We start from the raw sequence: 22,790 nt of genomic DNA on the forward strand, positions 1-22,790 counted from the left end.
CAAAACCAGCGGCGAAGCTAGAGCAATTGTCTCCAAGTCCCCGCTCACGAATGACGGCTTTCAGTCAGCGTGGGCGAGCCTGACGGAGAGATTTGAGAATAAGCGACTATTAGTCAATAGTCAATTGAAAATTCTTTTCAATCTCCCCTCAGCAACACAAGAGTCTGGAGCCGCCCTTAAAGAGCTTCAGGGCACAATCCAGGGATGTTTAACGGCTCTTGACTTGTCCAGGGTGAGCACCGAAAATTGGGATTGTCTGCTAATTTTCTTGTGCTCCTCTAAATTGCCTAAGCTCACGCTGTCGTTATGGGAACAATCGCTCCACGATAAGGCAGCGATCCCTCAATGGTCCGAGATGAATTTATTTCTGATCGACCGATATCGCACCTTGGAGGCGATAGAGGATGTACGACCTACCGCACATACGCCACTCCAGTCCAAACCCACAAGAAAAGAGTCCAACCACCTGAGAACCTTCGAAGCAACAGTGACTGCAAAGCCACAGCACTGCAAATTGTGTCAGAAGGAAAACCATCCCGTGCGTCTATGCCCGCGTTTTCTACAAATGTCCGTACCCGAGAGAGTTTCCGTCATTAAGCAACAAAAGCTGTGCTTAAACTGCTTCGCCAGACAGCACCAGTTGAAAGACTGCACCAGCGCACATAGTTGTTTCACGTGCAAGGGACGTCACAACACGCTACTCCACCGTGACAGACCCCAGGTGCCCTCAGCTTCCACAACACCAATAGTTTTGAACCCTCCTTCACCAATACAGTCCACTTCTACTTCAACCCAAGCTACCGGTCAAAACTATTTTTCCGCAAACTCACATGGTGTTCTCCTCGGCACGGCTGTCATCCAAGTGTGTCATTTGGGCACAAAGTATACAGCCCGGGCATTAATCGACTCTGGGTCTGAAGCGACCTTTATTTCAGAGCGATTGTTCAAAAGGGTTAAACTTCCTTATCAACCCGTCGACGCACAGGTCTCCGGTTTGAATCAAGCCATTTCGGCTCAACCTCAAAAACTTTGCCATTTTAATATTGGCTCTCCTATAAAGCCCAGGGTTCATATTGAAACCTCGGCTTATGTTCTTCCAAAGCTGGCAGGCAATTTGCCCTCCTACACCATCCCCCAAACTGCTTTGGAAGAACTTCCAAAATTACACTTGGCCGATCCCTCTTTCTATAGGAGCTCACAGATAGACGTGCTTCTCGGCGCCGATATCCTCCCATCCATATTGTTAGGTGGCTCCTATCCCAACATATGTGGCACTCTCCTTGGTCAAGAAACGATTTTCGGCTGGATCCTTACAGGCCCCGTTTCTAAGACCAGTGCCAAATTTGTCGCATCCTTTTCGACTCAAGTCTCGCTGAATCCAAATGCGAGCTTGGATAAACTGCTCACAAAATTTTGGGAGGTGGAGGATATTCCAGTTAAGCTGGAAAAGGAATCCGACCTTTTTTGTGAGCGCAATTTTCAAAAAAACACTAAAAGGGATAAAAACGGCAGATACTTGGTCACACTGCCATTCAAGAATTCCGATCACATCCAGTTAGGCCATTCAAGGTCCATCGCACTAGCTCAATTTCTACGAAATGAGAATCGTCTGGCAAAAAATGCCCCCCTTAAGGAGCAGTACGATGCGGTGATCCAGGAATATCTGGACTTAGGTCACATGCGACAAGTCCCTCCAAGCAATGGTTCAGATAACTTTTATCTACCACACCATGCTGTTCACAAGCCTGACAGCACCACGACCAAGCTCCGCGTAGTATTTAACGCCTCCCACCCGTCATCGAATGGTAAAAGTCTGAACGATGTGCTACATGCAGGGCCCGTTCTGCAATCCGACTTAACCATTCAAATTCTAAGATGGCGCTTCTTCCGATATGTGTTCAATGCCGATATCACAAAAATGTATCGGCAAATACTTGTGCATCCCAACCACACGCCCTATCAGAGAATTCTGTTCCGAACAAAGGACAACGAGCTTCGTGACTTCGAACTCAGCACAGTCACGTTTGGAGTTAACTGTGCCCCCTTTTTGGCAATCCGGGTACTACATCAGCTATCTGATGACGTTCGTTCGCTCTATCCCTTAGCAAGTCATATTATCGCAAACAATATGTATGTCGACGATGTCCTAGCGGGAGCCCATTCCAAATCAACAGCAGATCAAGCAATTGCAGAACTCCGCAAGGCCCTTGAATCTGCCGGGTTCCCCTTGCGAAAATGGACATCCAATGAAAAGGACTTGCTAAGAGCGATTCCCAAGGACCACTTGCTTCACGCCGACTTTTTAGAGATCGAGGAAGCCTGTTCGGCAAAGACTCTCGGGATCAGATGGAAAGCTGACACCGATAAGTTCTTTTTCGCTCCATCCGAGCTAACAGCCAAACAGTCCGTCTCCAAACGTGAAGTCCTTTCACAGATTGCCAAACTGTTCGACCCAGCAGGTTGGCTGGGTCCAGTCATTATCCAGGCAAAAATATTCATGCAGGAGATCTGGCTCCAAGAACTGGGCTGGGACGATCCGCTACCTGAGAGTCTTCTCATTAAGTGGAATTTATTTCTGCAAGAGTTTCCGGGCCTCAGTGCGATTCGCATCCCTAGATGGGTCGAATTCCGCCCACAGGGGACTATCCAATACCATGGGTTTTGTGACGCTTCGCAGCGTGCATATGGGGCCGCCATTTACGTGCGCACTGAGATACAAGATCGCATCTCAGTACATCTCCTAACAGCGAAAACGAGGGTCGCTCCGGTCAAGACGATATCCTTGCCACGACTAGAGCTGTGCGGAGCAGCACTTCTGTCCGAGTTATCCGCTGCACTCAGTCCCCAGCTACCTTCCGCTGGCGGCGACTGGTTCTATTGGACAGATTCCACAATTGTGCTAGCTTGGCTTCATAAGCCACCATGCGCCTGGACTACCTTTGTAGCAAACAGAGTCGCAAAAATTACTCAGGCCACCGACTCCAATAAATGGTCCCATGTACGATCCGAGTACAATCCAGCGGACCTAGCGAGCAGAGGTGCCCCACCACAAGCGTTAGTCAACAATGAGCTGTGGTGGCACGGGCCAGAATGGTTACGCCTACCTCAGAACCAATGGCCCATTCCTTCAGATCCCCTCCCAGATACGACAATAGAGCAACGTACGATTAAGGTAAACCTCGTAAACACGGCTCCCTCATTTTCTTTCCTCGAGCGCTTCTCCAAGTTCGATCGAGCCCTGCGAGTGTTAGCCTACATCTATCGCTTCTTCAAGCGTTGCAAACGATTGTCGCTCCCGTCAACTATTGAAATTGACAGCAACGAGATTTCTTATGCACAAGAAAAACTCATTCTCCTGACCCAGAGACAAGCATACTCGTCAGAGTACACTTGCTTGAGCACGAAAAAACAGCTCACTTCCAGCAAAATCCTTAATTTGAACCCCTTTTTAGATGGTAAGGGAATTATTCGAGCATGTGGTCGTGTAAGAGCGGCCGAAGCACTCGGCTACGATGAGCGGCATCCAATCATACTGCCATACACATGTGCATATTCGCGTCTCTTGACCGCTTTCACCCATCTTATATCCTTGCATGGAGGCAACCAGCTCATGATGCGTTTAATACGATCACAGTACTGGATTCCAAAGCTGAAGGTGTTGGTCAAATCCACAATTCATTCCTGCAAAATCTGCGTCATCCGAAAAAAGAAATTGCAAACGCAGCTCATGGGCGACTTGCCTGTGGAGAGAGTCACATTCTCTCGACCGTTCACTCACACAGGAGTCGATTTTGCAGGCCCCTTCGATGTAAAAAATTACACAGGTCGAGCCTGTCTTATTACGAAAGGCTACGTGTGCGTCTTTGTGTGCTTCAGCACCAAAGCCATCCACCTAGAAGCTACATCTGACCTGACCACAGAAAAATTCCTAGCGGCATTTGCGAGATTTGTGGCACGACGAGGGTGCCCAAGTCAAATGCATTCCGACAACGGCAAAACCTTCGTCGGAGCGGCCAAAGTCCTCTCGCGCGATTTTGTAGAAGCGCTTAAGACTCAACTCCAGGCCACTTACAGTCTCCAGAAACTGTCCTGGCACTTCAACCCTCCTAGTGCACCGCATATGGGTGGCCTGTGGGAGGCAGGTGTAAAGAGTTTCAAAAATCTATTTTATAAATCTACATCGACCTCCAAATACACCTTCGAAGAGCTTTCCACGCTCCTATCCAAAGTTGAAGCATGCCTGAATTCAAGACCGATATCTCCAATGTCGGAAGATCCTACTGATCTCCTAGCTCTGACTCCCGGTCATTTTCTAGTCGGGGGTCCTCTACTTTCCGCCACAGAGCCAGAGATCAAGGAAAACGCCGCGTCCATCATCAACCGCTGGCAGCGCTTGAAGGCTTTGCAACAACAGTTCTGTCTCCGTTGGAAACATGAGTATCTTTTAGAGTTACACAAAAGAAACAAATGGCAAACTCCAACGCGAGACTTACAACGGGACGATCTAGTCATTATTAAAGAAGATAATCTTCCAGTTAATGACTGGCGTCTAGGTCGAATCCAAACGACCTATCCTGGCGACGACCAAAGAGTCCGAGTGGTCGACGTCTTAACAGCCCGAGGTGTCTCCAAGAGACCTATCTCTAAGCTGATCCTGCTCCCGATAGAATCTAGTCTCCATTTTCCATCCAGTAAAATTTCCAGTAAAGACTAGAATCCTAGATCCATAGGTCTGCGGACCATCCGTATAAAGCCGCATCAGTAATGTCTACTATGTTTTTTTTTCACATTCTTCACGTAACAGCACGATGTCTCCACGCCAACAACAAGGCCGATCCAAGAGCCGACCGGCAACGGAATCGTTCCGATGCCGAGTATGCCGAGGAGTCCACGCGCTGCGCAAGTGCCAGCGGTTCATGCGGCTGTCTCCAGAGAAGAGACTCCGAGCAGTTCTAGTTAATAAATACTGCCCAAACTGCCTGGCTCACCAACATTCCGGGGAGTCATGTCGCCGCAAGGACAAGTGCCGCAAGTGCCAGGGCGACCATCACACCTTGCTTCATTTGCAAGAAGCGCGTCGCATGCCATCTCCAGAGCGATCCCAGACAAGGCGCAGCACCAAGGCCCAAGCGCGACGCTCCGCGCCGCCTTCATCCGCTGGTTCCATCTCCTTATCATCATTAATGGAACACAAAAGGACAACCGTGCTCCCGAGAGCACTCATCCGACTCGGAAACGGCAAGGCGACCCGCGACACTCGGGCACTTTTAGACCCGTGCTGTCCGGTAAGTCTTATCGACGCATCCTTGGCAAAGGCCTCCGGGCTATCCGTCACCCGCGTCGGTAAAGACAACGCTTGCTCGGCTTCAATAAGCTCTAGGACCTCTAGCTTCCAGCGAGAGGTCATCCTGCAAGTGATGCCAAATCTCCGGTATCAAACTCCAACGAAGCCCGTCAGCGAGGAACTGAACGAGCCCTTCACCAACATTCGATTGGCAGACGATCGCTGGTTCCAGCCGGAAATCTCCAATCTGGTTTTGGGCTCGGATATATATCCGGATTTAATTCTCCAAGGCGTCCTGCCGAGTCTTGGCGGCGCACCACTGGCCCAAAACACGGTCTTTGGGTGGATATTGTCCGGCTCCTGTGCTCAATAGTAGGAACAGAGCCACGTCCCTCTCCCTTTTTCTTTTGCAATACTGCAAGGCGGGCGGCATGTTCACACAAGAAGTGTATCCGACAGTCGCCATCCAACCGCCATGTAACTCCGGAACCAGTACATGGAACATGTACTGAAATTTCACCACACTTATACTAATACACTTGTAGGTACTCTTGTAATGTACTCTGAAAAAATAGAATAGATGAAAATAACCTTCAAGCGAACAAAACGTGTTTTTCTTTCAAACCTAAGTAAATTTGTGCAGAGCAGAAACGCTCCCCCAACGACAATTCATTTTATAAAAGTTCACCTGGAAGCCCTGCGGACGCCCTACTACAACATAGATGTATGAAAAAACATTTTGTTTTTCAACATATCTTGACCAAACTTGGCATTTATTAGTTTTACTATGCTCCTCATATATATGCAAAATCCTATTAAGATCGTACCACTATATCATATAGCTGCAATGGGAACGATCGGTCGAAAATTAAGTTATTGTATCAAAAAACGTTTTGTTTTTCAAGATATCTTGACCAAACTCGGCATTTATTAGTTTTACTTTAGTCCTCATATATAGGCAGAATATATTAAGATCGGACCACTATATCATTTAGCTGCCATAGGAACGATCGCTCGAAAACTAAGTTTTTGTATGAAAAAACATTTTGTTTTTCAACATATCTTGACCAAACTGGGCATTTATTAGTTTTACTATGCTCCTCATATATATGCAAAAACCTATTCAGATCGGACCACTATATCATATAGCTGCAATGGGAACGATCGGTCGAAAATTAAGTTATTGTATCAAAAAACGTTTTGTTTTTCAAGATATCTTGACCAAACTCGGCATTTATTAGTTTTACTTTAGTCCTCATATATAGGCAGAATATATTAAGATCGGACCACTATATCATTTAGCTGCCATAGGAACGATCGGTCGAAAATTAAGTTTTTGTATGAAAAAACATTTTGTTTTTCAACATATCTTGACCAAACTGGGCATTTATTAGTTTTACTATGCTCCTCATATATATGCAAAAACCTATTCAGATCGGACCACTATATCATATAGCTGCAATGGGAACGATCGGTCGAAAATTAAGTTTTTGTATGAAAAAACATTTTGTTTTTCAACATATCTTGACCAAACTGGGCATTTATTAGTTTTACTATGCTCCTCATATATATGCAAAAACCTATTCAGATCGGACCCCTATATCATATAGCTGCAATAGGAACGATCGGTCGAAAATTAAGTTATTGTATCAAAAAACGTTTTGTTTTTCAAGATATCTTGACCAAACTCGGCATTTATTAGTTTTACTTTATTCCTCATATATAGGCAGAATATATTAAGATCGGACCACTATATCATTTAGCTGCCATAGGAACGATCGGTCGAAAATTAAGTTTTTGTATGAAAAAACATTTTGTTTTTCAACATATCTTGACCAAACTGGGCATTTATTAGTTTTACTATGCTCCTCATATATATGCAAAAACCTATTCAGATCGGACCACTATATCATATAGCTGCAATGGGAACGATCGGTCGAAAATTAAGTTATTGTATCAAAAAACGTTTTGTTTTTCAAGATATCTTGACCAAACTCGGCATTTATTAGTTTTACTTTAGTCCTCATATATAGGCAGAATATATTAAGATCGGACCACTATATCATTTAGCTGCCATAGGAACGATCGGTCGAAAATTAAGTTTTTGTATGAAAAAACAGTTTATTTTTAAGATATCTTGACCAAACTCTACATTCATTAGTTTTACTATGCTGTTCATATAAATGCAAAATCCTATTAAGATCGGTACACTATATCATATAGCTTCCACAGGAACAATCGGTCTTAAACTAGGTTTTTGATTAGAAACCTTTTTTGTTTTCTTACCTTGAGGAACACCAGTAGTAACGTGAATGTGTTTTGAAGTAGTCAGCCTCAGCATTACTCTTCGGGTCGTACCTTATAAATAAGAGGAAAGTGTGATATAAATATCACGGCATGGGAAAGTCACCTTAAGAGCGTTAGTAGGCGTCTTAAAGCAGAAAACGTTTGACTGGAGTGTGGATTTAACGACAATTAATACCCCATAATTTCTTATAATATATAATAATAATTAATAAATATCAACGTACTAATTAATGATACACATTTGCTTAAAAAGGTTTTAATTTTATTGAATGAATATTAATGGATCAAAACCAAGAAAATTAAAATAAAAAGTAAATTCTTTTTCGCATTTTGACTTTATTTAATATCCTTGTTTGACATTTTATTACAATTTCGATTGGTCTATGATTACTACCTCTGAGATAACTATGGTGTTCTTATTCTTATTTATATTTTAATTACTTCCATATAATAATATCTTTACTTCCTTCTGTAATAATATGTTATCTAAAACCTACGTTTATTAAAATAATAATAACAATTTGTATCAATGTTATCCCTTATAAATAGTTTATAGTCCTTCTTTTAAGTTCTTTCACATAGTAACGAAGTGTTAGTATCAGCTTCAGAGTATGGAGCACATTCTATGAACTTCTGTTTCTCGATGGTCAAATTCTTAATTTCTTCATCATTTTCCATTAACATATTATTTCCAATTTCAACACCATCTGTGTTTGTGGCATATGTGAGAGCCAATTCCCTCATCCCATTAAGTTGTTCTGCATATTTTTTAATAGTACATTGCCGAACATTTAGTTCGACCTCATCAAGGGATCTTTCCGCCGCCAGAGTTTTTAGCTTTTTGGCCATTTGACGATTAATACGCTAATGGATTAAGAACATATATAAGTACGATATTATCATAAAATTCGGCCATACCTGTTGCACAACAAGTTTATGTTTTACTTCCACTGTCGGCATGTGCGATAACATTCGTTTAAGTGCTTCATTGGCTTTTTGAGTTTCAGCTAATCGGTTTTTAATATTGGAATTCTCGATGGACTGCTTTAAGGTGCGCCTGTTGAAAAAAATATTTTACTCAATATAAAAGAAAACGACTAAGGAAATTAACACATTTTTTATACAGGTAAGAGAACTTATATTATTTTAACATAGAAAGCGTCACAGACGACTTAAATTTATTTAGATTAAAATTAAATTCCACAGGATGCTACACACGGCGTAAAACCAGTATGTGGAACCACTTAATAATAACGAGAAAAAGGCTATCTTCGGCACGCCGAAGATCTAATACCCTCTCAGACCCAACCTTTTCATAATGCTTATAGTGCTTTGCCCGTATCTAAGAAGCACGGGGAATAGTTAAGGCCGAGCTTGGTCAAGATATCTTGATAACCAAAAAAGGTTTTTAATCAAGAACCTAGATTTCGACCGATCGTTCCTATGGCAGATACATGATATAGTAGCACGATGTAAATAAGATTTTGCAAAAATGAAGGAAGCATAGTGAAATTTTTAAATACCGTATTTAATCAAAATATCTTGAATGACAAAAAAGTTTTCCATACAAAAACCTAATTTTCGACCAATCGTTCCTATGACAGCTATATTATATAGTGGTACGACCTTAATATGATTTTGCCTATATATGAAGAGTATAGTAAAACTAATAAATGCCGAGTTTGGTCAAGATGACTTAAAAACAACATTTTTTCAAAACACTTAATTTTTGACCGATCGTTCCTATGTCAGCTTTATGATATAATATTAATATTAATATTATTTTGCCTGTATATGAGGAGTATAGTAAAACTAAAAAATGCCGAGTTTGTTCAAGATATCTTCATATATATATATCCTCATATATTTGCAAAATCCTATTAAGATCGGACCACTATATCAAATAGCTGCCGATCGGTCGAAAATTGAGTTGTTTGAAAAACATTTTGTTTTTCAAGATCTCTTGGCCAAACTCGACGATTATAAATTTTACAATGCTCTTCATATAAATGCAAAATCCCATTCAGATAGCTGTTACAGGAACGATCGGTCTAAAACTAGGATTTTGATTAAAAACTTTTTTATACCCTTGCAGAGGGTATTGTAATTACGATCGGTCGAAAATTTACTTTTTGTATGAAAAAACATTTTGTTTATAAGATATCTCGACCCAACTCGGCATTTATTAGTTTTACTTTACTCCTCATATATAGGCAAAATCATGTAAAGTTCGGACTACTATATCACATAGCTGCCATAGAAACGATCGGTCGAAAATTAAGTTGTATGAAAAAACATTTTAATTTTTCAAGATATCTTGACCAAACTCAGCATTTTATAATTTAACTATACTCCTCATATGCATGAAAAATCCTATTGAGATCGGACCACTTTATTATATAGCTGCCATAACTTTTTGTATGAAAAACATTTTGTTTATCAAGATATCTTGACCAAACTCGGCATTTATTAGGTTCACTTTACTCCTCAAATATATGCAAAATCCTACTAATATAGAACCACTACATTATATAGCTGCCATAGGAACGATGTGTCAAAAATAAAGTTGTTGTATGAGAAAACATTTTGTTTTTCAAGATATCCTGACCAAACTTGTCATTTATTAGTTATAGCATGCTCCTCATATATATGCAAAATACTGTTAAGATCGTAACACTATATTATATAGCTGCCATAGGAACGATCGGTCGAAAATTAAGTTATTGTATAAAAAAACATTTTGTTTATCAAGATATCTTCCCCAAACTCGGCATTAACTATTTTCCCTGTGCTTCTTAGATACGGACAAAGCACTATAAGCATTATGAAAAGGTTGGGTTTGCAAGGGTATTAGATCTTCGGGGTGCCGAAGATAGCCTTTCTTTCTCGTTTATAACTTTACTTAAGAACACTTTTTTCTTACTTACATTCTTCTGCTAAGATGTAGGCTCTAATAGCGACACTGGCAAAATTTGCTGTGAATAGAGGCACAGCTGGCCGGACTGGCTAATAAAACACCCCCATCGGTCGGTGATGCTATTTAGAAAATTGTGTTCTTTATTGTATGTATAATCTATTGAATAATAAGAAGACACTCGTTTGTCGACCATAATAAATAAATATTCTTGATCAGCATCAATAGCCGAGTCGATCTAGCCATGTCTGTCTGTCTGTCCGTCCGTCCGTCCGTCCGAATGTATGAATAGGAGCTAGCTTCACCAAATTCGATATAGATATAGATTCTTAAATAGAATATATATATGAATTTATTGTTGAAAGAAGAGGGTTCAGGGTATCCCCTAGTCGGGAGCTTCCGACTAGAACCTCTTACTTGTTTTTTTTGTTTTCAAACAATTTTTTTTTATTTGCCAAATATTTCTTAATGTATTATTTTTTTACCCTTGCAGAGGGTATTATAATTTTGTCGTGAAATGTGTAACGCATAGAAGGAGACATCTCCAACCCCATGAAGTATATATATTTTCTTGATCAGCATCAACAGCCGACTCGATATAGCCATGTCCGTCTGTCCGTCTGACCGCCTGTCCGTCTGCCTGTTTCTAGTCCCTAAGTTTTAAAGCTGAAACTTTGCAGAACTCCCTCTTTCTGTTGCACGCAGCACGTATGTCGAAACCAGCTGGATCGGACTACCATATAATCTAGCTGCCATAGGAACGATCGGTCGAAAATTAAGTTTTTGTATGAAAAAACATTTTGTTTATCAAGATATCTTGCCAAACTCGGCATTTATTAGTTTTACTACGCTCCTCATATATATGCAAAATCCTATTAAGATCGGTACACTATATCATATAGCTTCCACAGGAACAATCGGTCTTAAACTAGGTTTTTGATTAAAAACCTTTTTTGTTTTTTTACCTTGAGGAACACCAGTAGTAACGTGAATGTGTTTTGAGGTAGTCAGCCAGCGTACCTTATAAATAAGAGGAAAGTGTGATATAAAAATAACGGCATCGGAAAGTCACCTTAAGAGCGTCAGTAGGCGTCTTAAAGCAGAAAACGTTTGACTGGAGTGTGGCTTTAACGACAATTAATACCCCATAATTTCTTATAATATATAATAATAATTAATAAATATCAACGTACTAATTAATGATACACATTTGCTTAAAAAGGTTTTAATTTTATTGAATGAATATTAATGGATCAAAACCAAGAAAATTAAAATAAAAAGTAAATTTTTCTTCGCATTTTGACCTTAGTTAATATCCTTGTTTGACATTTTATTACAATTTCGATTGGTCTATGATTACTACCTCTGAGATAACTATGGTGATCTTATTCTTATTTATATTTTAATTTCTTCCATATAATAATATCTTTACTTCCTTCTGTAATAATATGTTATCTAAAACCTACGTTTATTAAAATAATAATAACAATTTGTATCAATGTTATCCCTTATAAATAGTTTATAGTCCTTCTTTTAAGTTCTTTCACATAGTAACGAAGTGTTAGTATCAGCTTCAGAGTATGGAGCACATTCTATGAACTTCTGTTTCTCGATGGTCAAATTCTTAATTTCTTCATCATTTTCCATTAACATATTATTTCCAATTTCAACACCATCTGTGTTTGTGGCATATGTGAGAGCCAATTCCCTCATCCCATTAAGTTGTTCTGCATATTTTTTAATAGTACATTGCCGAACATTTAGTTCGACCTCATCAAGGGATCTTTCCGCCGCCAGAGTTTTTAGCTTTTTGGCCATTTGACGATTAATACGCTAATGGATTAAGAACATATATAAGTACTATATTATCATAAAATTCGGCCATACCTGTTGCACAACAAGTTTATGTTTTACTTCCACTGTCGGCATGTGCGATAACATTCGTTTAAGTGCTTCATTGGCTTTTTGAGTTTCAGCTAATCGGTTTTTAATATTGGAATTCTCGATGGACTGCTTTAAGGTGCGCCTGTTGAAAAAAATATTTTACTCAATATAAAAGAAAACGACTAAGGAAATTAACACATTTTATATACAGGTAAGAGAACATATATTATTTTAATATAGAAAGCGTCACAGACGATTTAAATTTATTTAGATTAAAATTAAATTCCACAGAATGCTACAGTAAGACCAGTGTGTGAAACCACATAATAATCTCGAATGTAATAATTATAGTAATAGTAGTAGAGAGAAAGGCTATCTTCGGCACGCCGAAGATCTAATACCCTCTCAGACCCAACCTTTTCATAATGCTTATAGTGCTTTGCCCGTATCTAAGAAGCACAGGAAATAGTTAAGGCATTGAAAATCAAAATGTTTTTTCATACAGCAACTTAATTTACGACCGATCGTTCCTATGGCAGCTATATGATATAGTGGTCCGATCTTAAAATGATTTTGCCTATGTATGATGAGTATAGTAAAACTAGTTTGGTCAAGATATCTTAATAAAAAATGTTTTTTTATACAACTTAATTTTCGACCCATCATTCCTATGACATCTTTATGATATAGTGGTCCGATCTTAATTTGATTTTTCCTATATATGAGGAGTATAGTAAAACTAATAAATGCCGAGTTTGGTAAAGATATTTTAAAAACAAAATGTTTTTTCATACAACTGAATTTTTGACCGATCGTTCTTATGGCAGCTATATGATATAGTGGTCCGATCTTTATAGTATTTTGCATATATATGAGGAGTATAGCAAAACTTAGAAATCCCGAAGTTGGTCTAGATATCTTGAAAAAGAAAATGTTTTTTCATACAAAAACTTAATTTTCGACCGATCGTTTCTATGGCAGCTATATGATATAGTGGTCCGATCCAGCTGGTTTTGACATATGTTCTGCGTGCGACAGAAAGAGGGAGTTCTGCAAAGTTTCATTAAGATAGCTTTAAAACTGAGGGACTAGTTCGCATAGAAACAGACAGACGGACAGACGGTCAGACAAACAGACGGACATCGCTATATCGTCTCGGCTGTTGATGCTAATCAAGAAAATATATACTTTATGGGGTCGGAGATGCCTCCTTCTATGCGTTACACATTTCAAGACAAAATTATAATACCCTCTGCAAGAATATAAAAATTACTATTACTATTAATTTCAATATTTTTATACAGACTAACACCCTCTAAGTGACTACATATATTATGTTATTTCGTTAAAAAGGGAGGTGTAGTATACCTACTATAACAGTAAATACATACATTGTGACACTCAGTCATGATAAAATATACAAATACCCAGCGCATATGTCATACGATCCACCACTTATATACATGCCGATCGTAGCGCGTGGGAATGCTGAGCATGCACTTTGCAGCTCAAGTGGTCAAGATATACCTTCTGCATACATATGTATTTACCAAATTACTTACACATAAATATAAGACATAGATATAATCATTGCATGTTTCGGGTTAGCTGAACCCAGCAGGAATATATAAGATTTATTCTAAATAAAGCAAAACAACGGAGCAGACGCTTCTAACCAAAACGTTCTCGTCTTTTACTATCGAACCTATTACAAAGGTAGTCGTTATCGAATACAAGGTCAAGTGTTCTATTCAAATGATAAGAAACTGAATTGATTTGAAACAACGAAAGATCAAGCATGCAGTTTATAAATTCATGCTGTGCTGAGGGCACCAGATAATTTTCGGTAGTGAATAATGACCAAGAGATGTTCGGAAAATTAAAATCACCCAACATAAATAGAAACTTCCTTAATACAAGTAATATGTTTCATATTTATTTATTTATTTATTTATTTATTAATGGTCGACAAAACGAGTGTCTTCCTCATTATTTAATAGATTATACAATAGAATTTTATGCTAAAAGCCTAGTTAAAGGATACAATTTTCTAAATAGCATCACCGACCGATGGAGGTGTTTTATTTGCCAGTCCGGCCAGCTGTGCCCCTTTTCACAGCTAATTTTGTCAGTGACGCTATTAAGCGGAAGGTTGTAAGTTGGAAAAAAGTGTTCTCAAGTAACATTAAAATAATCTTAATTTGCTATATTAATAAAGAAAATACAATAAATAGGAAAAATGAAAGTAAGAAGATTGTTAATGAAGTAAAGCAATGTAAGTTAGATAAAGAGTGTTAAGTAGATAGGACAGAGAGAAAAGTAATGGGAAATCACCGACCGGTGGGGGAAAATTTTTCAGCCTGTCCGGCAAGCTATGCCCTTGCTCATAGCTGAGAATGGTCAGCGACTTCCCGAAGGTATCCTGAAAGCAACGATTTTATTAGGGGTAGAGACATTTCGGTAGAGAAAACGTGATGCAAACTATTATAATTTTTACATAGCACGCGAAAAGGATTGTGCATAGCGTAGTCTGTTGTGCACGTAGATAGTAAAAAGGGGCGATAATTTCTGGTTGGATTAACCGGAACAGAGAATTGAAGACGCCCTAGCAGAAAAGGAGAATATATGTCGCCAATAATCAACTTATGTAGAAGGACAACACCGAGAATTGTCCTACGGTTGGTTAACGACGGAAGGTTGATAAGAAGCAGTCTGCTGGAGTAGGACGGCAACCGAAGATTAGGGTCCCAATTTAAACCTCGTAAGGCAAAAAGCAGAAATTGCTTCTGAACAGATTCGATACGATCCTGGCTGTTGTTATACTGTGGAGACCACCTGCAAGAGCAGTATTCAAGGATAGGGCGAACAAGAGAGATGTACAGAAGTTTTGTTATAAAAGGATCGTTAAACTCTTTAGACCATCGTTTAATGAATCCAAGTACACCTTTTGCCTCATTAACGATGGTATCTATGTGAAGATTGAAACAGAGTTTAGAATCAAAAATTACGCCTAGATGCTTAACTGTTAGTATACGTTGCAAAGGGATATTGTCGATTGTATAACTGACAAGATAAGGTGTAGTACGATTAAAAGCCATAAACATGCACTTTGAACAATTTAGATGCAATTGATTGGCCGAACGCCATAGTTGCATAGCGTTCAAATCGTCTTGTAGACGAGAATGATGTAGGGGATTAGTGTATGATAGAAAAAGTTTGACATCGTCCGCATACATGAGTACACGGGCATGTGATATAACAGAGGGGAGATCATTTATAAAAAGAGTAAAGAGTAAAGGTCCAAGATGACTACCTTGAGGAACACCAGCCTCAGCATTACTCTTTGGGTCCTACCTTTTAAATAAGAATTAATCCAAAGCAGAAGAGACAGGGGGAAACCTATTCGGTCAAGTTTAAAAGTAAAATGTCATGGTGCACAGAGTCAAACGCCTTACTGAAGTCAGTGTAAATGACATCAGTTTTCATTTTCGAAAGGAAAGCATCGTTTACCAAGGAAGTAAACTCAAGCAGATTGGTCGTAGTTTACCGATTCTTTACGAATCCATGTTGAACAGGGGAAACAACTGATTTGCAGAAATGCTGAAAATTCGAAGTGATTATTTTTTTCAAATAATTTAGGAATAGCGGACAGTTTTGCAATGCCCCTGTAATTTCGTATATCAGACTTCCCACCTTTCTTGTGAAGAGGAATGATATAAGATTCTTTCCAAAGAGATGGAAAGACAGAAGTTTCAAGGGATAGATTAAAAAGCTTTAGCAATGGATAAAGAAGGGAAGAACTACACTCCTTGAGAAGACAACTAGGAATATTGTCCGGCCCAGGAGAGTAAGAAGACTTTAAAGAGTTTATAGCTAATAGGAGAGAGGAGTGTGAAATAATTAGAGGAGGTATATAACTTGCGGAAGAAATAGTATAAGGGTAAGCATTAGTATTAGGACAGACTGAAGAGTAAGTTGATTGGAAAAAATTAGCAAAGAGGGTAGCAGAATCAGTGTCATTGCTAGCTTTATCCAAGCCAAGAAAAAAGAAGATGGCAAACTTGAAGATTTACGTTTCAAGTTTACAAAATTATAAAACTGTCTCGGATTTCGGGAAAATTGCCTTTTACAACGTGCTAGATAATTCTCAAAGCATTGAGAATTAAGAAGAAAGAAGTTCGACTTGGCTATGGAATATTTAGCCAACTCTGTACACGTACCAGACTTTTTAAACTTTTTAAAATATTTAGATTTTACATTTTTTAGATGTGATAATCTGGTAGTAAACCAGGGTGGTTTGGAAAAAGTAGTCGAAGGAATTGACTTAGGAATACACACATCTAAGAGGGAGATTAGGGTGATGTAAAAAAAATTAATGGCTGTATTCATATCAACTGAGTCATATAAGAAAGACCAATCGGTTGAATAAATAAGCTGATTCAGCAAAGAATAATTTCCTTTGCGAAAGCAATAGCGGTGCTTATTGGCTGATGAGCACGAAATGAAAGGATTACAATTTAGCATTGCAATCTCTAAAGTTGGATGATAGACATCCTCAGGAAGAGATAAAGGAGGGGATCTAGACACATTAGAAATAAGGTAGTCGTTAACAAATACAAGGTCAAGTGTTCTAATCAAATGATTAGAAATTGAATTGATTTGAAACAACGAAAGCTTGACGGGAATTAACTCCCCACCACTTCAAGTCGGCCGATAATTTCTATGCTAAATAAAATTATTCGAAAAAACCTCCAAATCAGATATGGTTGAATTTAACCACGTTTCTGAAAATGCTATTTTATTCGAGTCGAAGGAAGTGCTGGCCATGTAAAGATTTTTAAGTTTTGAAATGAGACCTCTAACATTCTGATAATGAATAAAGATTTGGTCAGAAGATGAAGCTAGTTTTTTGGGGCAGAACTGGTACCCTGTATTGAAGGGACTGGAAGGGTGACAGGCTGGTTACGCTTTTTAGGCTTGAACTGGTGAACAATCATGTGTGGAGGCCAAAATTTGGGATCACAAATGATTTCGAACATATCATGTGAAATATTTATTTTGAATGATGATATTTCACGAGCGGTGGAGAAATTAAATTGACACGCTATCAGAAGATTTGCTAGCAATATAGGCTGCCAATGTCTTAGAAGTGGTGTCCGACTAAAGTCGAGACACAAAAACTTGACTACGAGGAGTAACAACCGTTAAAGTAGGCGCTGATGGGGCTGCAGGTAATACAGGAGTTGGAAGAGCTTAAGAGGCAGCATGATTGGCTACCTTTGCGGCTAGAACCGACGGGGCTGAGGTATTTTGGATAACTAGGACATGTTCAGGTACGGGCCCTACTGGGACTACTTCAGGGGTTGAAACAGGGGTAATTGGGCAGTCGGTCGGAGAAGGCGATAAAGACAACATTGGAGATAAATCCAAGTTGCCATTATTCAATTTTAAGAGTGAGACCTGCACATTTAGCATGCATCATATTCTCAAACAGCCAGCAATTAACAAATTGCGGTAGTGCAGAATCATCAGCCTGCTTGAACGTGCAAGGTTTCTTACAGCACAATATAATTATTATAATGCTAGTTGTAAGAGCGCAGATCAAAACGAAAAAACAAAAATAGAGCAAGTAAACACTCAAAAAATAATTATTCGTACACAAACAATACCAATAGCGAGAGCTCGATGCACAAGAAATATGGGGAGCACCAAAGCAATAGAATCAAAACAGGCAATAACAGCAACACGGAACTCACGCCGCGTTTTATAAATGCAATAATTAACAGACAACAATTTGCACTTTTTAAATAAAGCACCAAAAATGAAAAATTTAGAAATAACAAGTAAGAGGTTCTAGTCGGGACCTTCCGACTAGGGAATACCCTGAAACCTCTTCTTCCAACATCATATGCATATATATATATTATATTTTAGATGCTAAATGTCAAGTTTGGTGGCTCGAGCTCTTTTTTTTTTTACCAATATTGCCCAAAAAACAGGGGGATATCGATTTTTATCGATTGCTTGGGAACGGAGTAAGTTATCGATTATCGGAAACAAATCTTGGAGCACAAGTAAAACACGTCAAACACTCTCAACTGAGAACTCTCTCTGAAGATGTTTTCTTCTGTCATTTGCTGATAATGATAGTTCTACAACGGAAATTTTAGGTACGATCGTAAAAGTTTAGCTACGCAACCTTCCATACACTCCACTTATGAGTCATTTTCACATTTCGTACTTCATCATTTGTAATGACCTCATGTACGTTGGGCTTGAATACATTTTTATGAAGTTCATAATTTTCTACAGTACAGTTTTTATTTTGTCTACTTTGTCGCCTGGTAGTGAATTTTAGGACTTTATGTTGTTTAAGTTCCCTTTATAGTTATACGTGAAACTGCATCTGCTACAAAATTATCTTTCCCCTTTAGGTATTCTACTGTGAAGTCGTATTCTTCAAGCTCTAGCCGCATGCGAGTTAATTTAGAACTGGGATTAGTCATAGAAAAAAGATATGTCAATGGTCTGTGATCCGGTTTAATAGTAAAATGTTTGCCATAAATATATGGTCTAAAATGGGTAATTGCCCAATGAATTGCCGCTAACTCTTTTTCTGTTGTGCTCTTATTGCTTTCCCCTTTTGTAAATGAACGACATGCATAAGCTATTGGGAGCTGAATTCCGTCACGGTTCTGAGTTAGAACTGCTCCGCAAGCTTGCTTACTGGCATCTGTTATAATGCAAAATTCTTTGCAGAATGCTACAAATCGTCTCGCGCTGTCCGCATCATGAGGGACAGGATTATTTTTGATTAATTTTATATTTAAGTTTATTTAAGTTTATAATCGTGTTTTTCGGAACATCCTATTATCATTAAATCATCCATATAAGAAACGCCTAAGAGGGTTCTAAGCCCGAGAATGCTATTGTCATCATTCTCTGAAATGAATTTGGTGTTATTTTAAGACCAAATGGTAATCGCGTGAAGCGATATGAGCCATTGCTCGTTGAAAAAGATGTTATATTTCTTGAATTTTCATCAAGTTCAATTTGATGAAAACCTGACATTAACTCAAGGCATGAAAAGTATTAAGCTCTGGTCATCAATCATCTGGGGAGTGGGAATTAGTCAGAAAGTAATTTTTTGTTGATTTGGCGATAGTCAATTACTAATCGCCATTTCTTTTCTTCAGAATTTGGTAATGATTTTTTCGGAACTAGCAAGAGTGGGCTGTTATACTCGGATACAGACGGATCTACGATTTTGTCGTTTATTAATTTTCGTACTTGTTTTTGGATTACCTCAACTTGGCTATGCGGGCTTCTGTAGTTTTTGTTATAAATGGGTTCATCATCTTTAAGTCTTAATGTTAGTTTATAAAAATTATTTGTCGCTATTGGTTCGATTTCGTAGCGCGTGGGAATGCTGAGCATGCACTTTGCAGCTCAAGTGGTCAAGATATACCTTCTGCATACATATGTATTTACCAAATTACTTACACATAAATATAAGACATAGATATAATCATTGCATGTTTCGGGTTAGCTGAACCCAGCAGGAATATATAAGATTTATTCTAAATAAAGCAAAACAACGGAGCAGACGCTTCTAACCAAAACGTTCTCGTCTTTTACTATCGAACCTATTACAAAGGTAGTCGTTATCGAATACAAGGTCAAGTGTTCTATTCAAATGATAAGAAACTGAATTGATTTGAAACAACGAAAGATCAAGCATGCAGTTTATAAATTCATGCTGTGCTGAGGGCACCAGATAATTTTCGGTAGTGAATAATGACCAAGAGATGTTCGGAAAATTAAAATCACCCAACATAAATAGAAACTTCCTTAATACAAGTAATATGTTTCATATTTATTTATTTATTTATTTATTTATTAATGGTCGACAAAACGAGTGTCTTCCTCATTATTTAATAGATTATACAATAGAATTTTATGCTAAAAGCCTAGTTAAAGGATACAATTTTCTAAATAGCATCACCGACCGATGGAGGTGTTTTATTTGCCAGTCCGGCCAGCTGTGCCCCTTTTCACAGCTAATTTTGTCAGTGACGCTATTAAGCGGAAGGTTGTAAGTTGGAAAAAAGTGTTCTCAAGTAACATTAAAATAATCTTAATTTGCTATATTAATAAAGAAAATACAATAAATAGGAAAAATGAAAGTAAGAAGATTGTTAATGAAGTAAAGCAATGTAAGTTAGATAAAGAGTGTTAAGTAGATAGGACAGAGAGAAAAGTAATGGGAAATCACCGACCGGTGGGGGAAAATTTTTCAGCCTGTCCGGCAAGCTATGCCCTTGCTCATAGCTGAGAATGGTCAGCGACTTCCCGAAGGTATCCTGAAAGCAACGATTTTATTAGGGGTAGAGACATTTCGGTAGAGAAAACGTGATGCAAACTATTATAATTTTTACATAGCACGCGAAAAGGATTGTGCATAGCGTAGTCTGTTGTGCACGTAGATAGTAAAAAGGGGCGATAATTTCTGGTTGGATTAACCGGAACAGAGAATTGAAGACGCCCTAGCAGAAAAGGAGAATATATGTCGCCAATAATCAACTTATGTAGAAGGACAACACCGAGAATTGTCCTACGGTTGGTTAACGACGGAAGGTTGATAAGAAGCAGTCTGCTGGAGTAGGACGGCAACCGAAGATTAGGGTCCCAATTTAAACCTCGTAAGGCAAAAAGCAGAAATTGCTTCTGAACAGATTCGATACGATCCTGGCTGTTGTTATACTGTGGAGACCACCTGCAAGAGCAGTATTCAAGGATAGGGCGAACAAGAGAGATGTACAGAAGTTTTGTTATAAAAGGATCGTTAAACTCTTTAGACCATCGTTTAATGAATCCAAGTACACCTTTTGCCTCATTAACGATGGTATCTATGTGAAGATTGAAACAGAGTTTAGAATCAAAAATTACGCCTAGATGCTTAACTGTTAGTATACGTTGCAAAGGGATATTGTCGATTGTATAACTGACAAGATAAGGTGTAGTACGATTAAAAGCCATAAACATGCACTTTGAACAATTTAGATGCAATTGATTGGCCGAACGCCATAGTTGCATAGCGTTCAAATCGTCTTGTAGACGAGAATGATGTAGGGGATTAGTGTATGATAGAAAAAGTTTGACATCGTCCGCATACATGAGTACACGGGCATGTGATATAACAGAGGGGAGATCATTTATAAAAAGAGTAAAGAGTAAAGGTCCAAGATGACTACCTTGAGGAACACCAGCCTCAGCATTACTCTTTGGGTCCTACCTTTTAAATAAGAATTAATCCAAAGCAGAAGAGACAGGGGGAAACCTATTCGGTCAAGTTTAAAAGTAAAATGTCATGGTGCACAGAGTCAAACGCCTTACTGAAGTCAGTGTAAATGACATCAGTTTTCATTTTCGAAAGGAAAGCATCGTTTACCAAGGAAGTAAACTCAAGCAGATTGGTCGTAGTTTACCGATTCTTTACGAATCCATGTTGAACAGGGGAAACAACTGATTTGCAGAAATGCTGAAAATTCGAAGTGATTATTTTTTTCAAATAATTTAGGAATAGCGGACAGTTTTGCAATGCCCCTGTAATTTCGTATATCAGACTTCCCACCTTTCTTGTGAAGAGGAATGATATAAGATTCTTTCCAAAGAGATGGAAAGACAGAAGTTTCAAGGGATAGATTAAAAAGCTTTAGCAATGGATAAAGAAGGGAAGAACTACACTCCTTGAGAAGACAACTAGGAATATTGTCCGGCCCAGGAGAGTAAGAAGACTTTAAAGAGTTTATAGCTAATAGGAGAGAGGAGTGTGAAATAATTAGAGGAGGTATATAACTTGCGGAAGAAATAGTATAAGGGTAAGCATTAGTATTAGGACAGACTGAAGAGTAAGTTGATTGGAAAAAATTAGCAAAGAGGGTAGCAGAATCAGTGTCATTGCTAGCTTTATCCAAGCCAAGAAAAAAGAAGATGGCAAACTTGAAGATTTACGTTTCAAGTTTACAAAATTATAAAACTGTCTCGGATTTCGGGAAAATTGCCTTTTACAACGTGCTAGATAATTCTCAAAGCATTGAGAATTAAGAAGAAAGAAGTTCGACTTGGCTATGGAATATTTAGCCAACTCTGTACACGTACCAGACTTTTTAAACTTTTTAAAATATTTAGATTTTACATTTTTTAGATGTGATAATCTGGTAGTAAACCAGGGTGGTTTGGAAAAAGTAGTCGAAGGAATTGACTTAGGAATACACACATCTAAGAGGGAGATTAGGGTGATGTAAAAAAAATTAATGGCTGTATTCATATCAACTGAGTCATATAAGAAAGACCAATCGGTTGAATAAATAAGCTGATTCAGCAAAGAATAATTTCCTT

The 22,790-nt window shown here is 38.5% G+C and overlaps 2 protein-coding genes across 2 annotated transcripts; both read right to left on the minus strand.

Annotated features, from left to right (window-relative positions):
- Positions 1-8,063: 8,063 nt before the first annotated feature.
- On the minus strand, positions 8,064-11,566 carry LOC115769039. The gene is made up of 3 exons (XM_030713745.1): positions 11,526-11,566; positions 8,510-8,648; positions 8,064-8,455 (listed from the first exon to the last, which is right to left on the minus strand). The coding sequence occupies exons 1-3, from the start codon at positions 11,564-11,566 to the stop codon at positions 8,156-8,158; spliced, it is 480 nt and encodes a 159-aa protein (XP_030569605.1). The 3' UTR covers positions 8,064-8,155.
- A 271-nt stretch (positions 11,567-11,837) lies between these two features.
- On the minus strand, positions 11,838-12,531 carry LOC115769040 (the record flags this gene model as incomplete). The annotated part of the gene is made up of 2 exons (XM_030713746.1): positions 11,838-12,338; positions 12,393-12,531. Coding segments are annotated over 2 exons (439 nt in total), but the record flags the coding sequence as incomplete, so codon positions are not given.
- Positions 12,532-22,790: the final 10,259 nt, after the last annotated feature.

The sequence above is a fragment of the Drosophila novamexicana genome, unplaced genomic scaffold (genome assembly GCF_003285875.2).
Source record: "Drosophila novamexicana strain 15010-1031.04,08,12 unplaced genomic scaffold, DnovRS2.1 tig00002237-arrow-arrow-pilon, whole genome shotgun sequence".
In the NCBI taxonomy this organism is placed as follows: Eukaryota; Metazoa; Arthropoda; class Insecta; order Diptera; family Drosophilidae; genus Drosophila; species Drosophila novamexicana.